Source organism: Somniosus microcephalus, chromosome 30, assembly GCF_052327205.1.
Source record: "Somniosus microcephalus isolate GS21.2 chromosome 30, FLI_Smic_1.0, whole genome shotgun sequence".
NCBI lineage: Eukaryota > Metazoa > Chordata > Chondrichthyes > Squaliformes > Somniosidae > Somniosus > Somniosus microcephalus.
Genome location: NC_141016.1, coordinates 4,544,264 through 4,564,237, shown reverse-complemented (window position 1 = coordinate 4,564,237; position 19,974 = coordinate 4,544,264). Strand labels below are relative to the sequence as shown.

At 50.6% G+C, this 19,974-nt stretch overlaps 1 protein-coding gene across 2 annotated transcripts in view; it reads right to left on the bottom strand.

The window, feature by feature from the left end:
• The window catches only part of gmcl1 (germ cell-less, spermatogenesis associated), a 103,844-nt gene that overhangs the window by 60,404 nt on the left and 23,466 nt on the right, over positions 1-19,974 (bottom strand). For both annotated transcript variants that reach the window (XM_085970904.1, XM_085970903.1), the window contains exon 4: positions 6,438-6,535. In XM_085970904.1, the coding sequence (XP_085827030.1) occupies positions 6,438-6,535 (98 nt within the window). The remainder of the gene's footprint in view (positions 1-6,437; positions 6,536-19,974) is intronic.

The following is a 19,974-nucleotide window of genomic DNA, read 5'->3' as shown; positions in this document are numbered from 1 at the left end:
AATCTCACTCAGAGAGGTGGGTCGGAATGGAAAGCATCTCACTGGGGCCAATGGGAGGTCCTTTGTTTTGTTTTTATTCCTTCCTGGGATGTGGATGTCGCTGGCAGGGCCAGCATTTATTGCCCATCCCTAGTTGCCCTCGAGAAGGTGGTGGTGAGCCGCATTCTCAAACCGCTGCAGTCCGTGTGGTGAAGGTGCTCCCACAGTGCTGCGAGGGAGGGAGTTCCAGGATTTTGACCCAGCGACGATGAAGGAACGGCCGATATATTTCCAAGTCAGGATGGTGTGTGACTTGGAGGTGGTGGTGTTCCCATGCGCCTGCTGCCCTTGTCCTTCTAGGTGGAAGAGGTCGCAGGTTTGGGAGGTTGGGGGCTAAGGTAGGCAGTTGGGGCAGAATGGAGGGGGTTTTAATCGGCATGTAACTGTGCTATCTATCCCTGGACCAGAAGAGGCTGATGTGGACACTGGGTAACTGAAGTAGAAAATGTTCCGCTACCCATTTCCAGATATCCCTCACCTATGTGAGCACAGAAGTCACTGCTTGTTTTTAAAATATGGCTCCAGCGCAGGGCTGGATTCACTTGTGTTCTATTCTTTGACACTGCTCAGTGAGCACACAACAAGAGCAACACCAAGAAAAGCTGTTGCAAGCGTCAGTCGCACCTGGGCCCACAAAGTCACCTCCAACACCATTTGCTTACTTCAAACTGGGTGCAGCACTGCAGAAAAACCTTCAGTAGAATTCATGTCACAATTTCTGCTAACCTCAGACACTATAAGGTGCCACTGCAGTTTCAGCAGGAGGTAACGGCGAGCACTTGACACTTTCATACCTGATCCCACTGACCCACAAAACCCCTCTGCAGTCCAAGGGTCGATATTGTCCTTCCTACCTCGGACTGTGTTTGGATAAATATTTTGAGCTGTATACATCAGGGTGGAGTACTGGCAATTTGAGTGAGGAAGTATTATGCAGAATGTTAACTTGCATTGGTTTTCGATGGCATGAGGATACCAATATGCTAAATAAGCCTGGTGACAACACTGGACATTAAGAGCTTAGATTTTCTGATCGATGTTACTTTAATTACATTTAATACCAGGTGATCTTGTGTGGTGTTGCGAAATTATTTTTTGTCACCGGACTGCCTGAAAGGCTGGTGGAAGCAGATTCAATAATGGCCCAGAAATTCGGGTCGGGGGCTTCCCGCGGGTGTAAGCCCCCAACCTGCACTTACCTAGTGTGCTGGCCGTTGAGCTGTGGGCCCGCGAGGGATTCCGATCCTGGGCCTCCTCCAACTGCCGGCGCGCAGTGCTTGCGTATCCCAGGGGCGCAGTTAGTTCGATGCGTCCCCTGGGATCACGTGGGCCACGGAGAGCCAATGGTAGCAGGGAATGCTTCATTCATAAGTTTGACAGAAAGACCTGTCAAACCTATAAATACTATAAGCCCCAAAACATCACTAAAATCTCAAATAAATTTTTTTTTAATCACATTTTAAAAATAAATATAAATTACATGAAATAACTATTTTAAACAATAATTTAAATTTTTGAAAAGATTAATTACATTTTCTAACGGGGCTAAAAATAAACTTACCTTTCTTTAAAATATTTAAAAATAATAAACTTGTGGAAAAAATGTTTTAATTTTAATTAATTCATCACTTACCTTGTTAAAAGCAGGCCTTGCGCCTGCTTTTTAAAAGTGTAACTGCTGGAGACTTACCCTCCCGGAGAAACCTGCAAAAAAAACGTCAGTTCGATGCGCACGCGCTGCCTCTCCGGCGCACGTGTCACCTGTCAACCCCTTCTTTCAGGGGAACGGAAGTGCCGGTTTCCCGCGCATGCACAGTGCATGCACGAAACCGGCACTTCCTTTGGTCCTACGGGTGAGTACCCCGTGCGTACGCACCCGTGGAGACCCGAATTTCTGGGCCAATAACTTTCAAAGGGAACTGGTTAAATACTTGAAGGAGAAAGTATTGCAGGGCTATGGGGAAAGGGCAGGGGGGAGTGGGACTAATTGGAGAGCTCTTTCAAAGAGCCGGCACAGGCACGATGGGCCGAATGGCCTCCTCCTGAGCTGTATCGTTCTATGACTGCGCTTGCACAGCATACAAATGGACGCTACTCGCGATGTGAAGCAACTGGAGACCTCAGCTGGATCTCTTCGCCCTTTGAATAGCACCGGCATCAAACACCTCATCGCTAGCCCTGCTTGTGCAGCCGAGAGCCTGCACCTGAAACAGGTACGAGTGCATTAGGTTCCAATCACGCTGAAGAAGAGCCGAGAATTAGTGCCGGGTCGCATGTTTGTCGGGCGCAATGTTTATTTATGAGCTGAACAATGTTTCCGCGCTCGGAATGATGTGCATGCCCTAATTTATCATGGCTTCCAGATAAAATAAATTGATTCTCCCAAGGGCAGCTGGAAATTTATAATACGCTGCACATCCGCCCACACAAAATATTCCCCGGCAATTTTTTTTCCCACGTTCCTCCGGCTCATGCTGATGCAAGGTGACATCAACGAATGCGGCTCAGATGAACTAATTTTTCTTGCCGAAAATTTGAGATCGATCCGAGAATGCGCTGTGCCCAGTGCTGTGCCACACAGAAACAAAACGTACAGCTACAAATGGAAGCGGACCAAACACCGGCACTGGCGTTGATGCTGAGCGCAGTCCATTCGCCGGAAGGGGCCGGTGGTGGATGAATGCAGCGCCGCTCGAGCCCCGTGGAGCAGGACGGGCGGAGGGAACGGTTTGAGGGAGGCAGCAGATCTCAACTCGGATGACAGCCGGCCTCACTCAGCGCCTGAGGGCTACGCAAGTGGAAAATAAAAATCAGCTGGGATGCCCCACCGCAGCAGCTGTGCGGTTCCTCAACAACTTGCATTTCTATCGCGCATTTAACGTGGCAAAACATTCCCGAGGCGCTTCACAGGAGCGACTATCAAACATAATTTGACACCGAGCCACATAAGGAAATATCAGGACAGGTGACCAAATGCTTGGTCAAAGAGGTCGGTTTTAAGAAGCATCTTAAAGGAGGAGAGAGAGGCGGAGAGGTTTAGGGAGGGAATTCCAGAGCTCAGGGCCCAGGCAGCTGAAGGCACGGCCGCCAATGGTGGAGAGATCAAAATCGGGGATGCTCAAGAGGGCCAGCGTGTAGAGCTACTGTATAGAGATAGGCCCTGACATTCGCCCCCCCTCGATATTAAACCCCACCCTCCCATGGCAGGCAGGAAAGGGACGCTGGGGTGGGGTTTAATCATGAAAAAGGAGGGAACGAGCCCCCGACCCTTCGCGCACGCACCCATTGCCGGTTTCGGGGCGTCCGAGGGTCCTGCCGTGGACACTTCATAAACGTATTTAAATCGGGCTCCCACAGTGCAATTGGGAACCCGCTTTTAAACTGACTGTTGCTGCGCGGGTTTCCCAGGACACGGGTAACCCGGCAGTGAAAGGGAGGCGGGAGCGGCCGGCTTCACAAGGTGCCTTTTCCAGGAGGAGCAGGACTGCTCACCCCCAGGCACCCTCAAGGAAGTCTTCAGCTCTGCTGATCATGGGCTCTCTCTCTCCACCCTGCCACGATCACCGACCTCCGACCTCCAGCCAATCATGGCCAATTCTCCCCCCCCCCTAAAAAAAGGCCCCCGATCACCAAACTTCCCCCTCCCGCAAGGTCCTCTCTCCGCCACCCCCTCCCCAAACGCCGACCGCGCCCCCACACCCCCCGACTTCCGGGGACCGACCCCTGGGGTCCCCAGCTGCGGCTCCCTGCCTCACAGAAACAGGCCATTCGGCCCAACTGGTCTATGCTGGAGTTTCTGCTCCACACGAGCCTCCTCCTACCTTACCTCATCTAACCCCATCATCACATCCTTCTATTCCTTTCTCCCTCATGTACTTATCAAGCATCTATGCTATTCATCTCAACGACGCCACATTCTCACCACTCTCTGGGTAAAGAAGTTTCTCCTGAATTCCCTATTGGATTTATTAGTGACTACAGGAAACTCTCGTTTAAACGGCACCTAAATGTCCGGAATTCTCTATTAACCGGCAAAATTCATACTCTGAAAACACCTCAATAACCGGAAATGTTGCCGAGTCCGAGTCTCCCGCGGTGGCCGAGTTAGTCCCTGGGGTAGTTCTCCAAACTGCCACTACTCGGCTTCTTGGCGCTGTCAGAAGTCCGAACACCTCAATAACAGGAGTCTGACTCTTTGTTTGTTAAAAATAGCCTCGGTAGATAACCCTCTCTGTCATCCGGAATTTTTAATCAACCGGCACCATCCCGGTCCCGTCGGTGCCGGATGCCAGAGAGTTTCCTGTATCTTATATTTATGACCCCTCGTTCTGGTCTCCCCCCACAAGAGGAAACATCTTCTCTACGCCTACCCTATCGAAACCCCTTCATAACTGTAAAGACCTCTATCAGGTCACCTTTCTGCCTTCTCTTTTTTTAGAGAAGAGCCCCAGCCTGTTCAATCTGACAAGAATGGGTTTGGAAGGAGAGCAGCCTACATTCTGTTTGATCAGCAGCACGTCCAGCTGTTACCCCAGGAGTCGAGCGTTCTGGTCTTAACCACATTTCCTGCCCAATGTTACCCGCTGTTGATCTAAAACAAAGCAACATTTGGGTCAACCTCTGACCTGAACTTGCCCTTCGTAGCTCCGAGACCTGCCGCACTGCCAAATTACTCCGTTGCGCTGGTTGAGTAAACTGGCTGCGCTCTTTGCTTAGGCTCTCACACGAAAGGAGTACCCCCTGGTAAAGCACCGGAGGCCTGAGGAACGGTAACCTAGCAACGGACTGCATCCCACAGTCAGGGAGGGCAAGAAATGCAAAATACAACAGGCTTCCTCTCGAGCAGTAGGGGAGAATAGCTAGGAGCTGTCAGAACTCTTAGCTCATCATAGCCAGCAGTGGCCAGGCAACTTGTGTGCTCGCTGACCTTCACTGGCAACGCCTCAATTTTAAAATCCTCATCCTTGTTTTCAAATCCCTCCATGGCCTCGCCGCCCCCCTCCCTATCTCTGTAACATCCTCCAACCCTACAACCCTCCAAAATCTCTGCGTTCCTCCAATTCTGGCCTCTTGTGCATCCCCGATTTTTAATCGCTCCACCATTGGCGGCCGTGCCTTCAGCTGCCTGGGCCCTAAGCTCTGGAATTCCCTCCCTAAGTCTCGGTGTCAACAATGTTTTTATTGATAACGCTCCTGTGAAGCGCCTTGGGATGTTTTGCGATGTTAAAGGCGCTCTAAAAATCCAAGTTGTTGTTGCTGTTGTTGTTGAAACCTGCTCCCAAACTGCTGTCAGGGTCGCTCTGTATCTGGTCACCAGGACACGCGCAAGAGGCCAGCAAGGCTGACTCGCCTGGACTTGCTCTATCTCTGGGAAAGCACCTAACCTGTGCTCGGAGTGGGACTGCTGAGAGTTCGGAATCAGTACCAGGAAAAAGCCCAAAACAAACTAACATTCTGCCACTCCATGATGCAGGACGTCTTTGTTGAAAGGTCTGACGAAAGGTCATCGACCTGAAATGTTAACTGTTTCTCTCTCTCCACAGATGCTGCCTGGCTTGCTGAGAATTTCCAGCATTTTCTGTTTTTATTTCAATGCATTAGGCTGCCTTCCCACCACTGAAGTGCAAACACAGCGCTCATAAAATTAACGGGCATTGACAGACTTTAAAGAAAGGAAGACTTACATTAATACAGCGCCTTTCACGACCACCGGACGTCTTAAAGTGCTTTACAGCCAATGAAGTACTTTTTGAAGTGGAGTCACTGTTGTAATGTGGGAAACGCAGCAGCCAATTTGCACACAGCAAGCTCCCACAAACAGCAATGTGATAATGACCAGATCATCTGTTTTTGTTATGTTGGTTGAGGGATAAATATTGGCCAGGGCACTGGGGAGAACTCCCCTGCACTTCTTCGAAATAGTGTCAAGGGATCTTTTACGTCCACCTGAGAGAGCAGACGGGGCCTCGGTTTAACGTCTCATCCGAAAGGTGGCACCTCCAACAGTGCAGCGCTCCCTCAGTACTGCACTGGGAGCGTAAGCCTAGCTTTATGTTTTATGCTTTACAACCTTCTGACTCAAGAGGCGAGCGTGCTACCCACTGAGCCACTGGCTGACACACAATTCGAAGCTGTTATGTTTTAAACGGGACGTCACCATTGATCCTTCTACATGTAAGTGGACCAGACTATAAATTTCATAGTGAGAACATCCAGAACCCTTCGAACGGCAAGGCAATGCTCATCAGCTAAGCCATGGTAATCTCCAAGCATTTTCGAATTAGGACCATCGAAGGAGCGCTTTCCCAATGTACACGACAGGGCGGGGGGTAAAAGTGATAATTTAGCTGTGGTCATGTGTTTTCCCTTCCAAATGCCTGTTCTGTTTTGACGCTTACCAGCTGAAGCATGCAGGCTGCCGCCAGAATCGTCACCACCCGACTGGGTTGGATTAAGACGTCGTCCCTATACAACGAGCCAAACGCCACTTGCAGCGCTGCAGGAGAGAATAATAGAATAAGAGCTCGATGTCCCACAAAACACAGTCATCAGAAGGCGGCCAGACCCTCACAAATCGACACGTACTTCACAGCTCTATCCCCTCCCCCCAAAGAACTTTGGGATTCTGTTCACGGCGAAGGGCAATGGCCGCATCGCTTGGCGCGTTGGTAGGTGATTGCGCTGTGGCAATGGAGAGCCAGGAGACATACTTGCGTGTAGTTCCCCCACGCAGGAAGCTCCCGATCTGGCCAGGATTGGCGAGCGGTGTCGAGCAAAGGCTGGCGTTCCCTTACGAGCAGAGAAAGACTGGGAGAGCTGTCGAACCCCTCGCGCATCTCTGAGCGAGCAAAGCAGTGGGAAAAAGCAGATGTCTGGAACTAAGATGCAAGGCCGCACCCTGAACTGAGGAATGATAAACAGCGCAGGGTGACCCTGTGGGGTTGTTCAGTGAAGCGGAAAGAAAAAGAGACCAACAATAACCATCTGGTTGCCAGGCAGAAAATCTTTAAAATTGGCATCAACTAACAAAAACAAGCTATTAATCCAGGAGAATCCAAGCTCCACGACTTGGTGGGCTGCAATCCCTGAGAGACACATATGATCTCATTTACTTGCATGTTTGTCAAGTTGCAGATACCAATAGATCGTTGTGTTATGATTTAATGAGGCAAGGGTCCTCTGCAAACCTCCAGGCCCACAACGTTTAAACAGGTCAAACCAGTAGATAAAAACTCAAGTGGCACTATTAGTGTCAGCTGTGGCTCAGTGGGCAGCACTCTCGCCTCAGAGGTTGTGGGTTCAAGTCCCACTCCAGGGACTTGAGCACATAATCTAGACTGACACTCCAGTGCAGTGCTGAGGGAGTGCTGCACTGTCGGAGGTGCCCTTTCGGCTGAGATGTTAAGCCAAGGCCCCGTCTGCCCTCACAGGTAGGCGTAAACGATCCCATGGCACTATTTTGAAGAAGAGCAGGGGAGTTCTCCCCGGTGCCAATATTTATCCCTCGACTAACATCACTAAAAACATTGGCCCGTATTTTCCGACCCCCACGGGTGTGTACGCACCCACAGGGGCCTCGCAAGTGCCGGTTTCAGGCATGCGAAGCGCACGCGCTGAAAACCGGCATTTCCGATTTGTTAAGAATGCTCTTGACAGATCCTCCGCCTGCCCGGGAGAAGGGCCTCTGCGGGGGGGGGGGGAAGAGTTCCGCTTTCTGCACAACCTCCACCCACTGAAAACCTTTAAAAATCTTACGCCTGGTAAAAGCAGGCATAAAAAGGCGTAAGGCCTGCTTTTACTGGCATAAGAGTTTAAAAAAGTAAAAAAATATTTTTTTTCCCCACTCATTTATAATTTTAAAAAATACTTTTAATAAAGGTAAATTTATTTTTAGCCCCATAAAAAACTTGAATTACTTTTTTCAAAAAATTATTTTTTTTTTTAAATATTTAATTTAATAATGTGATTTTAACTATTTTAAATACGTGATTTATTTTTAAATGTATTGAATGTTTTAGTGTGTTTTTTGAGTGATCCCCATTCTTACTTTTGACAGAGAGAGACCTGTCAAAAGTGTGCAGGGGGATTCCCTTCTTTGATTGGTTCCCCATGGCCCACGTGATCCCAGGGACGCTCGCGAACCGCCTGCGCCCCTGGGATACCTGGGCCTCTGAGCGCGCCGGCCAGGAGAGGCCCAGGATCGGAAGTGTCGGGACCTACGGAGCCAGCAGGTAAGTTCGTAGATTTTTTCCAGATTGGAGGCATCCGCAGGCAGGAAGCCTCTGATCGGAAAATTCAGGCCACTATCTGGTCCATATCACAGTGCTGATTGTGGGAGCTTGCTGTGTGCAAATTGGCTGCCGCGTTTCCTACATTACAACAGTGACTCCACTTCAAAAAGTACTTCATTGGCTGTAAAGGGCTTTGGGACGTCCGGTGGTCGTGAGAGGCGCTGTAGAAATACAAGTCTTTCTTCCTTGTTTTACATTGCCAGAGCTCGCAGGCCAGATGTGACCCACAGGCTGCAGTTTGGACTTTCCTGTCGTAAGCACTTGATTCCAACTATATCCAGTTTATGTTCATTACAAGAAAGAAAGAACAAACTTGCATTTATATAGCGCCTTTCACAACCTCAGGACGTCCCAAAGCACTTTGCAGCCAATGAGGTACTTTTGAAGTGGAGTCACTGTTGTAATGTGGGAAACGCGGTTGCCAATTTGCGCACAGCAAGCTCCCACAAACAGCAATGTGATAATCTATTAATCTCTTTTTGTGATGTTGCTTGGACACAGGGGGAGAACGCCCCTGCTCTTCTTCGAAGAAGTGCCGTGGGATGATTTACGGCACCTCCGACAGTGCAGCACTCCCTCAGCACCGCACTGGGAGTGTCAGCCTGGATTTTGTGCTCAAGTCTCTGGAGTGGGGACTGTGAACCCACAACCTGCTGACTCAGAGGCGAGAGGGCGCTGCCCACTGAGCCACGGCTGACACTACTTTTCCGACCCACATTCAATTAGTTTCTGCTGGCTACAAGACCGGGCAGAGGGCGAAGAGTCTGGACTCTGTATAGTTTCTTGTGTGGTGAAAAAACTCTGATTATTCAGATCATAAATCACGAATTTGAAGAGGAGGAAAAAAAAACTCCTGCCGCTAAGGGACTCCTCTCAGTCAGAAGGCGCACCATCAGCTTGCAGGAGCAATCAGTGATGTACTTCTAAAATCTTTGTGCTATCACACAGAATTTTAAAACCCGCCTGATACATATTGATCTTAAGAGCAGTGCTTAAAATTGCATGAATGTGTTGCTATGTCTACATTAAGATGTAACGCACGTCATCTCTCAGGCTGTAATAAAAGCTGCTGTGAGGTGGCAAGTGTTTTTTTATATAGTAATACGAACACCATTCCTTTCATCCTCCGGGACCAGGGGTTGATTCCAGCCCAGACTAATGGCGTGAGAGACTCTGGTCTCTGGAAGAGGCTGACATGAAACAGGACAGTGCATGCCTTCCAGTGGAATCAAGCTCAGCGCAACGCTGATCACCATTCAGCAACCCACGGCCTGCGGAAGACACTGGCTGCCGTGACGGATGGATGCGGTAAAGTGTAAAGGGATTACGGTGCGCTGTTGGGATCGAGTCCAGAAGAGCTTTACCATAAGATTGATTGCAAACAGTAGCAAGCAGCGATTTGCCAAGAACTCACCGCTCCCTCTCTCCTTGCAGTCCTGGCACTGCTCAACTGCCTGGGCAACGCTAGCTGATCTCCGGTGACAGTGCTCAAACCAAGGCCGGGGAGATTCACTTTCAAAAGCACCTGCACTCAACACTGATCTCAGATCTGCTGCTGGTATTTCTGTACGTGTTCGGTTCTCTCTATGACCATGTAAGGCTTCTACTGCACCCCTTCCATGGCAGCGTGGTTGAGATGGGGAGCTCAGCTTTTGTAAGTGCGCGCCGTATCGCTCTGTTACACAGTCTGTCAGGGCTCCTGCCCTCGTCTCCGGAAACTTCAACTCATCCAAAACTCCTGCTGCACCCCACCACCCCCGTGTCCTAACTCGCACCGAGTCCCATTCACCCATCACCCCCTGTGCTCACTGCCCCCCGTATCCTAACTCGCACCAAGTCCCGTTCACCCATCACCCCCTGTGCTCACTGCCCTCCGTGTCCTAACTCACACCCAGTCCCGTTCACCCATCACCCCCTGTGCTCGCTGCCCCCCGTGTCCTAACTCGCACCGAGTCCCATTCACCCATCACCCCCTGTGCTCGCTGCTCCCCGTGTCCTAACTCACACCCAGTCCCGTTCACCCATCACCCCCTGTGCTCACTGCCCCGTGTCCTAACTCACACCCAGTCCCGTTCACCCATCACCCCGTGCTCACTGCCCCGTGTCCTAACTCGCACCCAGTCCCGTTCACCCATCACCCCCTGTGCTCACTGCCCCGTGTCCTAACTCACACCCAGTCCCGTTCACCCATCACCCCGTGCTCACTGCCCCGTGTCCTAACTCGCACCCAGTCCTGTTCACCCATCACCCCGTGCTTACTGCCCCGTGTCCTAACTCACACCCAGTCCCGTTCACCCATCACCCCCTGTGCTCACTGCCCCGTGTCCTAACACACCCAGTCCCGTTCACCCATCACCCACTGTGCTCACTGCCCCGTGTCCTAACTCGCACCCAGTCCCGTTCACCCATCACCCCCTGTGCTCACTGCCCCGTGTCCTAACTCGCACCGAGTCCCATTCACCCATCACCCCCTGTGCTCGCTGCCCCCCGTGTCCTTACTCGCACCGAGTCCCGTTCACCCATCACCCCCTGTGCTCACTGCCCCATGTCCTAACTCACACCCAGTCCCGTTCACCCATCACCCCCTGTGCTCACTGCCCTGTGTCCTAACTCACACCCAGTCCCGTTCACCCATCACCCCCTGTGCTCACTGCCCCGTGTCCTAACTCACACCCAGTCCCGTTCACCCATCACCCCCTGTGCTCACTGCCCCGTGTCCTAACTCACACCCAGTCCCGTTCACCCATCACCCCTGTGCTCACTGCCCCGTGTCCTAACTCACACCCAGTCCCGTTCACCCATCACCCCTGTGCTCACTGCCCCGTGTGCTAACTCGCACCAAGTCCCGTTCACCCATCACCCCTGTGCTCACTGCCCCGTGTCCTAACTCACACCCAGTCCCGTTCACCCATCGCCCCCTGTGCTCACTGCCCCGTGTCCTAACTCGCACCCAGTCCCATTCACCCATCACCCCCTGTGCTCACTGCCCCGTGTCCTAACTCGCACTGAGTCCCATTCACCCATCACCCCCTGTGCTCGCTGCCCCCCGTGTCCTAACTCGCACCGAGTCCCATTCACCCATCACCCCCTGTGCTCGCTGCCCCGTGTCCTAACTCACACCCAGTCCCGTTCACCCATCACCCTGTGCTCACTGCCCCGTGTCCTAACTCGCACCCAGTCCCGTTCACCCATCACTCCCTGTGCTCACTGCCCCGTGTCCTAACTCGCACCCAGTCCCGTTCACCCATCACCCCCGTGCTCACTGCCCCGTGTCCTAACTCGCACCGAGTCCCGTTCACCCATCACCCGCTGTGCTCACTGCCCCGTGTTCTAACTCGCACCCAGTCCCGTTCACCCATCACCCCCGTGCTCACTGCCCCCGTGTCCTAACTCGCACCCAGTCCCGTTCACCCATCACCTGCTGTGCTCACTGCCCCGTGTCCTAACTCGCACCCAGTCCCGTTCACCCATCACCCCCTGTGCTCACTGCCCCGTGTCCTAACTCGCACCCAGTCCCGTTCACCCATCACCCGCTGTGCTCACTGCCCCGTGTCCTAACTCGCACCGAGTCCCGTTCACCCATCACCCCCTGTGCTCACTGCCCCGTGTCCTAACTCGCACCCAGTCCCGTTCACCCATCACCCCGTGCTCACTGCCTCGTGTCCTAACTCGCACCCAGTCCCGTTCACCCATCACCCCGTGCTCACTGCCCCGTGTCCTAACTCGCACCAAGTCCCGTTCACTCATCACCCCGTGCTCACTGCCCCGTGTCCTAACTCACACCCAGTCCCGTTCACCCATCACCCCCTGTGTTCACTGCCCCGTGTCCTAACTCGCACCCAGTCCCGTTCACCCATCACCCCCTGTGCTCGCTGCCCCGTGTCCTAACTCACACCCAGTCCCGTTCACCCATCACCCCCTGTGCTCACTGCCCCGTGTCCTAACTCACACCCAGTCCCGTTCACCCATTGCCCCCACCGCTCACTGCCCCGTGTCCTAACTCACACCCAGTCCCGTTCACCCATCACCCCGTGCTCACTGCCCCGTGTCCTAACTCACACCCAGTCCCGTTCACCCATCACCCCTGTGCTCACTGCCCCGTGTCCTAACTCACACCCAGTCCCGTTCACCCATCACCCCCTGTGCTCACTGCCCCGTGTCCTAACTCACACCCAGTCCCGTTCACCCATCACCCCCTGTGCTCACTGCCCCGTGTCCTAACTCACACCCAGTCCCGTTCACCCATCACCCCCTGTGCTCACTGCCCCGTGTCCTAACTCGCACCCAGTCCCGTTCACCCATCACCCCCTGTGCTCACTGCCCCGTGTCCTAACTCGCACCAAGTCCCGTTCACCCATCACCCCCTGTGCTCACTGCCCCGTGTCCTAACTCGCACCCAGTCCCGTTCACCCATCACCCCCTGTGCTCACTGCCCCGTGTCCTAACTCGCACCGAATCCCGTTCACCCATCACCCCCTGTGCTGCCCCCCCGTGTCCTAACTCACACCCAGTCCCGTTCACCCATCACCCCCTGTGCTCACTGACCTACATTGGCTCCCGGTCCGGCAACACCTCAATTTAAAAATTCTCATCCTTGTTTTCAAATCCCTCCATGGCCCTCGCTCCCTCCCTATCTCTGTCACCTCCTCTGACAACCCTCCGCGATCTCTGCGCTCCTTCAATTCTGGCCTCTTGCGCATCCCCGATTTCCATCGTTCCACCATTGGCGGCTGTGCCTTCAGCTGCCTGGGCCCCGAGCTCTGGAATTCCCTAAGTCTCTCCACCTCTCTTTCCTCCTTTAAGACCCTCCTTAAATCCTACCTCTTTGACCAGGCTTTTGATCACCTGTCCTAATATCTCCTTATGTGGCTCGGTGTCAAAGTTTGTTTGATTACGCTCCTGTGAAGCGCCGTGGGACGTTTCACTATGTTAAAGGCGCTGTATAAATACAAGTTGTTGTTGTCTCAGCTACCATTCTTATAACCCCGCTTCTTCTGTTTTTACACAAAGTACAGGAAATTCTGCCCACTCAATGCAGCTTGTGAGCTCTGGCACTCTGGCCTACAAAGTTCAGATATCTCAGTTCCATTTGCACTTACATTTCTTATTTGTTATGTTGGGATGGGCCTGGAGTTGGAAAGGGCGGTGGTTAGTGCGTTGCTTCAGTGGCGGATGACTCCTATGTTAGATCTGTTAGTATCCGGGTTAATCAACGTACCCTCCACACACAATAATTCTCATGTGAAAAACATTTTTATTATGTAGACTGCAGCAGTGGTAGTAACGTAAGTATATTTTTGGGGAGTGGAATGTTTTCACCACTATTTAACATGTAAAATTCTTAAAGGGCTTAACAGAGTGGATGCAGAGAGGATGTTTCCCCTGGCTGGGGAGTCTAGAACCAGAGGTCACAGTCTCAGAATAAGAATTTAGGACTGAGATGAGGAGAAATTTCTTCACTCAGAAGCTGGTGAATCTTTGGAATTCTCTACCCCAGAGGGCTGTGGAGGCTCAGTCGTTGAGTATATTCAAGACAGAGATCGATAGATTTTTGAATATTAAGGGAATCAAGGGATATGGGGATAGTGCAGGAAGGTGGAGATGAGGTCGATGATCAGCCGTGATCTTATTGAATGGCGGAGCAGGCTCGAAGGGCCGAATGGCTGACTCCTGCTCCTATTTCTTATGTTCTTATAAATGCTAGACTTCCAATGATGGGGGAACGGATGAACATTTTTTGCCAGAAATCACTTAAGGCCCACCAGTTCTCTGAGATTGGCGGTACAGAGGAAGACGATTTTTTTTTAACTAGAGAAACAGCTGACAGCCATTTGTGTAATGTTAATTTGTTGTTAAGAACAAATGCTAAGTGATGGAATAATAAAATACAAATGTTTTGCCATCTTTTAAAGGAAGCATGTCTCATATTTTTATTAATTCTGTTAGTATTTTCAATTGCACCGACTGTAATGATTTGCCCTGTAGAAATGGAAGCCAAACTCCAGTGGGCTGTTGATGTACAGAGTTGTTGAATGCATTGCCGTTAAATTGCAAATCATTCTTACTAAATGAATAATTTAAATCTTCAGGGGTTTTTTATACCCAAGCTTAACCTGAAGATGTAGAAATTGTGCATAATTATGAGCTTGAAGCTTTAATCTGCTCAAATAAGAATGTTAGCAAAATGTATATTTTAGCAGTGAGTAATCTCCATATTGTACATACATACTACAGTCACTGTGGGGCTAATTTTAACCTCACCCTCCGGGCGGGACACCCACGGGATCAGGTGGAACGGCAGTTTTACTCCCTGCCCAATGTTGCTCTCCACTGTCTTCACTGGAGAGTGAAATCGGGCGAAGTGTAAAACCAGCGTCTTAAAATTAACCCCCACCGTATCCTTCAGGGTTTAAAGAGGGAAGCTCTACGCCAGGGCATCTTTTTAAAAGATCAAATTGTAAAAACAAAGAAATGAGTTGTAGAGCCTCGGTCTGACTCCATCTGGAGTCCTGCGCTCAGTTCCTGACACTTCACCTCATTAAGCGATATATTGGTGCAGCGCAGAATCACCAGAATGATACCGGGGTTTAAAGGGTTAAATTACAAGGCCCGGTTGGTGTAAACTTGCCTTGTATTCCCTTGAGTTTAGAAGGTTGAGGGGTGATCTGATCGAGGTTATAAAAGGTATTTGATAGGGTAGATACAGAAAATCTGTCTCCTCCCGAACAAGGGGGCACAATCTTTATATTAGAAGTTGAAGAAAGAAGACTTGCATTTATATAGCACCTTTCACGACCACCGGACATCACAAAGCGCTTTACAGTTTCGGAAGTACTTTTGAAGTGTAGTCTCTGTTGTAATGTAGGAAACGCGGCAGACAATTTACGCACAGCAAGATCCCACAAACAGCAATGTGATAATGACCAGATAATCTGTTTTTAGTGATGTTGGTTGAGGGATAAGCATTGGCCCAGGACACCGGGGAGAACTCCCCTGCTCTTCGAAATAGTGCCCATGGGATCTTTTACGTCCACCTGAGGGGGCAGACGGGGCCTCGGTTTAACGTTTCATCCGAAAGACGGCACCTCCGACAGTGCAGCGCTCCCTCAGTACTGCCCCTCCGACAGTGCGGTTCTCCCTCAGCACCGCACTGGGAGTGTCAGCCTGGATTATTGTGCTCCAGTCTCTGGAGTGAGACTTGAACCCACAACCTTCTGACTGAGAGGCGAGAGTGCTGCCCACTGAGCCACAGCTAACACAATTCAGTAAATATATTCAAGAGGGAGTTAGATATATTTCTTAAGGCTAAAGAGATCAAGGGATATGGGGAGAAAGCAGGGACAGGGTACTGAACTTGGATGATCAGCCATGATGTCATTGAATGGCGGAGCAGGCTCGAGGGGCCGAATGGCCTCCTCCTGCTCCTATCTTCTATGTTTCTGTGTAAGGAGCTAAGCTATTTAAGAGTGAAAGTAGGAAGCAGTTTTTCCATACAAAGGGTAGTGTAAATCTGGAACTCTCTCCCCAAATGCCTGTGGATGTTGGGGGACAATTAAAATTTTCAAGACCAAGATCGATAGATTATTGTTAGATAAAGGTATCGAGGGATATGGAAGTAAGACGCATAAACAGAGTTGAGGTACAGATCAGCCGTGATCTAATTGTGGAACAGGCTCGAGAGGCTGAAAGGGCTGCTCCTGTTCCTATGTTCCTAAATTAATGGGAATATATATATACACATATATATCCCCCAAGGCCCTGTGCTACACACCGAAACAACCTATAAAAACAAAACAGCTTGAACACTCCCGACTTGCTGGATGCCAAGTGTTCTCCCTCATTTCCAATTTGCATTTTAGTAACTCCGATCCTTTAGTAACCATTTAATAGTATAAACAACAACAACATCTTGTATTTATATAGCGTCTTTAATGTAGTAAAACATCCCAAGGCACTGCACAGGAGTATTATAAGATAAAACATTTGACAACGAGCCACATAAGGATAAATTAGGGCAGGTAACCAAAAGCTTGGTCAAAGAGGTAGGTTTTAAGGAGCATCTTAAAGGGGGAAAGAGAGGTAGCGAGGCGGAGAGATTTAGGCAGGGAATTCCAGAGCTCAGGGCCCAGGCAACAGAAGGCACGGCCACCAATGGTTGAGCGATTATAATCAGGGATCCTCAAGAGGGCAGAATTAGAGGAGCGCCAATATCTCGGGGGGCGGGGGGGGGTTGTGGGGCTGGAGGAGATTACAGAGCTAGGAAGGGGTGAGGCCATGGAGGGATTTAAAAACAAGGATGAGAATTTTGAAATCGAGGCGCTGCTTAACCGGGAGCCAATGTAGGTCAGCGAGCACAGGGGCGATGGGCGAACGGGACTTGGTGCGAGTTAGGACACGGGCAGCCGAGTTTTGGATGACCTCAAGTTTACGTAGGGTAGAATGAGGGAGGCCGGCCAGGAGTGCGTTGGAATAGTCAAGTCTAGAGGTAACAAAGGCATGGGTGAGGGTTTCAGCAGCGGATGAGCTGAGGCAAGGGCGGAGACGGGCGATGTTACGGAGGTGGAAATAGGCGGTCTTTGTTATGCTGCGGATATGTGGTCGGAAACTCATTTCCGGGTCAAATACGACACCAAGGTTGCGAACAGTGTGGTTCAGCCTCAGACAGATGTTAGGGAGAGGGATGGAGTCGGTGGCGAGGGAACGGAGTTTGTGGCGGGGACCGAAAACAATGGCTTCGATCTTCCCAATATTTAATTGGAGAAAATTTCTGCTCATCCAGAACTAGATGTCGGACAAGCAGTCTGACAATTTAGAGACTGTGGAGGGGTCGAGAGAAGAGGTGGTGAGGTAGAGCTGGGTGTCGTCAGCGCACATGTGGAAACTGACGCTGTGTTTTCGGATGATGTCGCCAAGGGGCAACATGTAGATGAGAAATAGGAGGGGGGCCATGGATAGATCCTTGGGGGACACCAGAGGTAACAGCAGCAATAGGCGAACAGACTGAAGAGCGAGCTGGAAATCGGGAATGGGAATGCTCACAGCAGTTTCCCCTTTAGTCCTGCTTCACAAAACAGGCCGTGGCGGAGCTGGTAGGCCGTGACTGTTTAAAGGAGGACGGTCCGATTCAGTTCAGCAAGGGTCACAGCTACACAGACAAGTCAGAAAATGGCACAGAAGGAGGTCTGCACAGGGCGAACTTATTACACTCAGGATGTGGAAGGAGGTCAGAAGTTTAACGACCTAAGGAAGAGCTTATAGAAATGCATAAGGGGATGTGCAACCGCAGCACGGCTGACTGGGCCAATGTCTTTTTAAAATTCGTTTGTGGGATGTGGGCGTCGCTGGCAAGGCTGGCATTTATTGCCCATCCCTAATTGCCTTTGAGAAGGTGGTGGTGAGCCGCCTTAACATAAGAACATAAGAAATAGGAGCAGGAATAGGCCACTTGGCCCCTCGAGCCTGCTCCGCCATTCAATAAGATCATGGCTGATCTTGGGCTCAAAGCCACTTCCCAGCCCACTCCCCATAACCCTTCACTCCCTTATCTTGCAAAAATCTGTCTATCTCTACTTTAAATGTATTTAATGACCCAGCCTCCACGGCTCTCTGGGGCAGAGAATTCCACAGATTTACGACCCTCTGAGAGAAGAAATTCCTCCTCATCTCAGTTCTAAAAGGGCGACCCTTTATTCTGAAACTGTGCCCCCGAGTTCCAGATTTCCCCACGAGGGGAAACATCCTCTCTGCATCTACCCTGTCGAGCCCCCTCAGTATCTTATATGTTTCAATAAGATCACCTCTCATTCTTCTAAATTCCAATGAGTATAGGCCCAGCCTGCTCAACCTTTCCTTCTTGAACCGCTGCAGTCCGTGTGGTGAAGGTGCTCCCACAGTGCTGTTAGGGAGGGAGTTCCAGGATTTTGATCTAGCGATGAAGGATCGGCGATATATTTCTAAGTCAGGATGGTGTGTGACTTGGAGGGGAACTTGGAGGTGGTGGTGTTCCCATGCGCCTGCTGCCCTTGTCCTTCTAGGTGGAAGAGGTCGCGGGTTTGGGAGGTGCTGCTGAAGAAGCCTTGGCGAGTTGCTGCAGTGCATCTTGTTGATGGTACACACTGCAGCCACGGTGCGCCGGTGGTGGAGGGAGTGAATGTTTAAGGTGGTGGACGGTGTGCCAATCAAGCGGGCTGCTTTGTCCTGGATGGTGTCGAGCTTCTTGAATGTTGTTGGAGCTGCACTCATCCAGGCAAGTGGAGAGTATTCCATCACACTCCTTACTTGTGCCTTGTAGATGGTGGAAAGGCTTTGGGGAGTCAGGAGGCGAGACACTCGCCGCAGAATACCCAGCCTCTGACCTGCTCTTGTTGCCACAGTATGTGTGTGGCTGGTCCAGTTAAGTTTCTGGTCAATGGTTACCCCCAGGATGTTGACAGTGGGGGATTCGGCGATGGTAATGCCGTTGAATGTCAAGGGGAGGTGGCTAGACTCTTGCTTGTTGGAGATAGTCATTGCCTGGCACTTGTGTGGCGTGAATGTTACCTACCACTTATCAGCCCAAGCCTGAACGTGCTTCTGTAATGAGTCACAATTTCAAATTTTATGCTATATGCTATAAAATAGAAGCCGACACAATCATTCACTGCTGAGTCTGGATTCATTTATAACGTAACTCTAAGACTAATTAGACTTTGTTTCTTTTAGTTTAAAATTGTTATCAAGTTTAATGTACTTTAGTTTACAGGCTTTAAAAAAAAAAACCCCAGGATGGCCACAAGTTGAAATACTCGACCCGGCCAACATTTATACCTCAACCTACATCACTGAACCAGTTTTAATTTGTCATTATATCTCATTGCTGTTGGTGGGATCTTGCTGTGCGCAATTTGACTGCCACGTTTCCTACATAACAACAGCGACAACACTTCAAAAAAGTATCTCATTGGCTGTGAGGCGCTTTGGGACGCCCCGAGGTGGTGAAAGGTGCAGGAGAAATGCGAGTTCTTTCTTTAATCTAGAGTGAGGAAAACAAGACAAGCTGGGCAGAGCCGCCTTCAGTCAGCGCGGAGGGCAAGTCCAGCCAACAGCAGAGCGCTGGCCTCGCAATTAAAACAGAGCCAGTGTTAGCGCTTAACTCGATGGAGATGCTGCACTTAATATTTATTTGAGAAGTCACACAACACCAGGTTATAGTCCAACAGCTTTATTTGAAATCACAAGCTTTCGGAGCGCTGCTCCTTCGTCAGGTGAAGTGAAGAGATGCATATAGGCACAGCATATATAGTCAGAGAACACTGCCAGATGATTACAGGCAATCTTTCTAACTGCCCTTTATCCCACCTCGGCAGAGAGATAATCACAGCAATCAGCCTCCGATCTTCGGGTAAGCATTCTCCAAGGCGGCCTTCGAGACACACGACAATGCAAAATCGTCGAGCAGAAACTGATAGCCAAGTTCCGCACTCATTTGGACGGCCTCAACCGGGATCTTGAGTTCATGTCACGCTACATGTAACCCCACCTGACGTAGAGTCATCCAGACTCGAGTCGTCGTTGGCTTGTTCTCTCTACACAGATGCAGCCGGACCGGCTGTGATTTCCAGCAAACAAAATCTTTTTTTTTTAATTGTTCTTTGTTTGTTTTTTG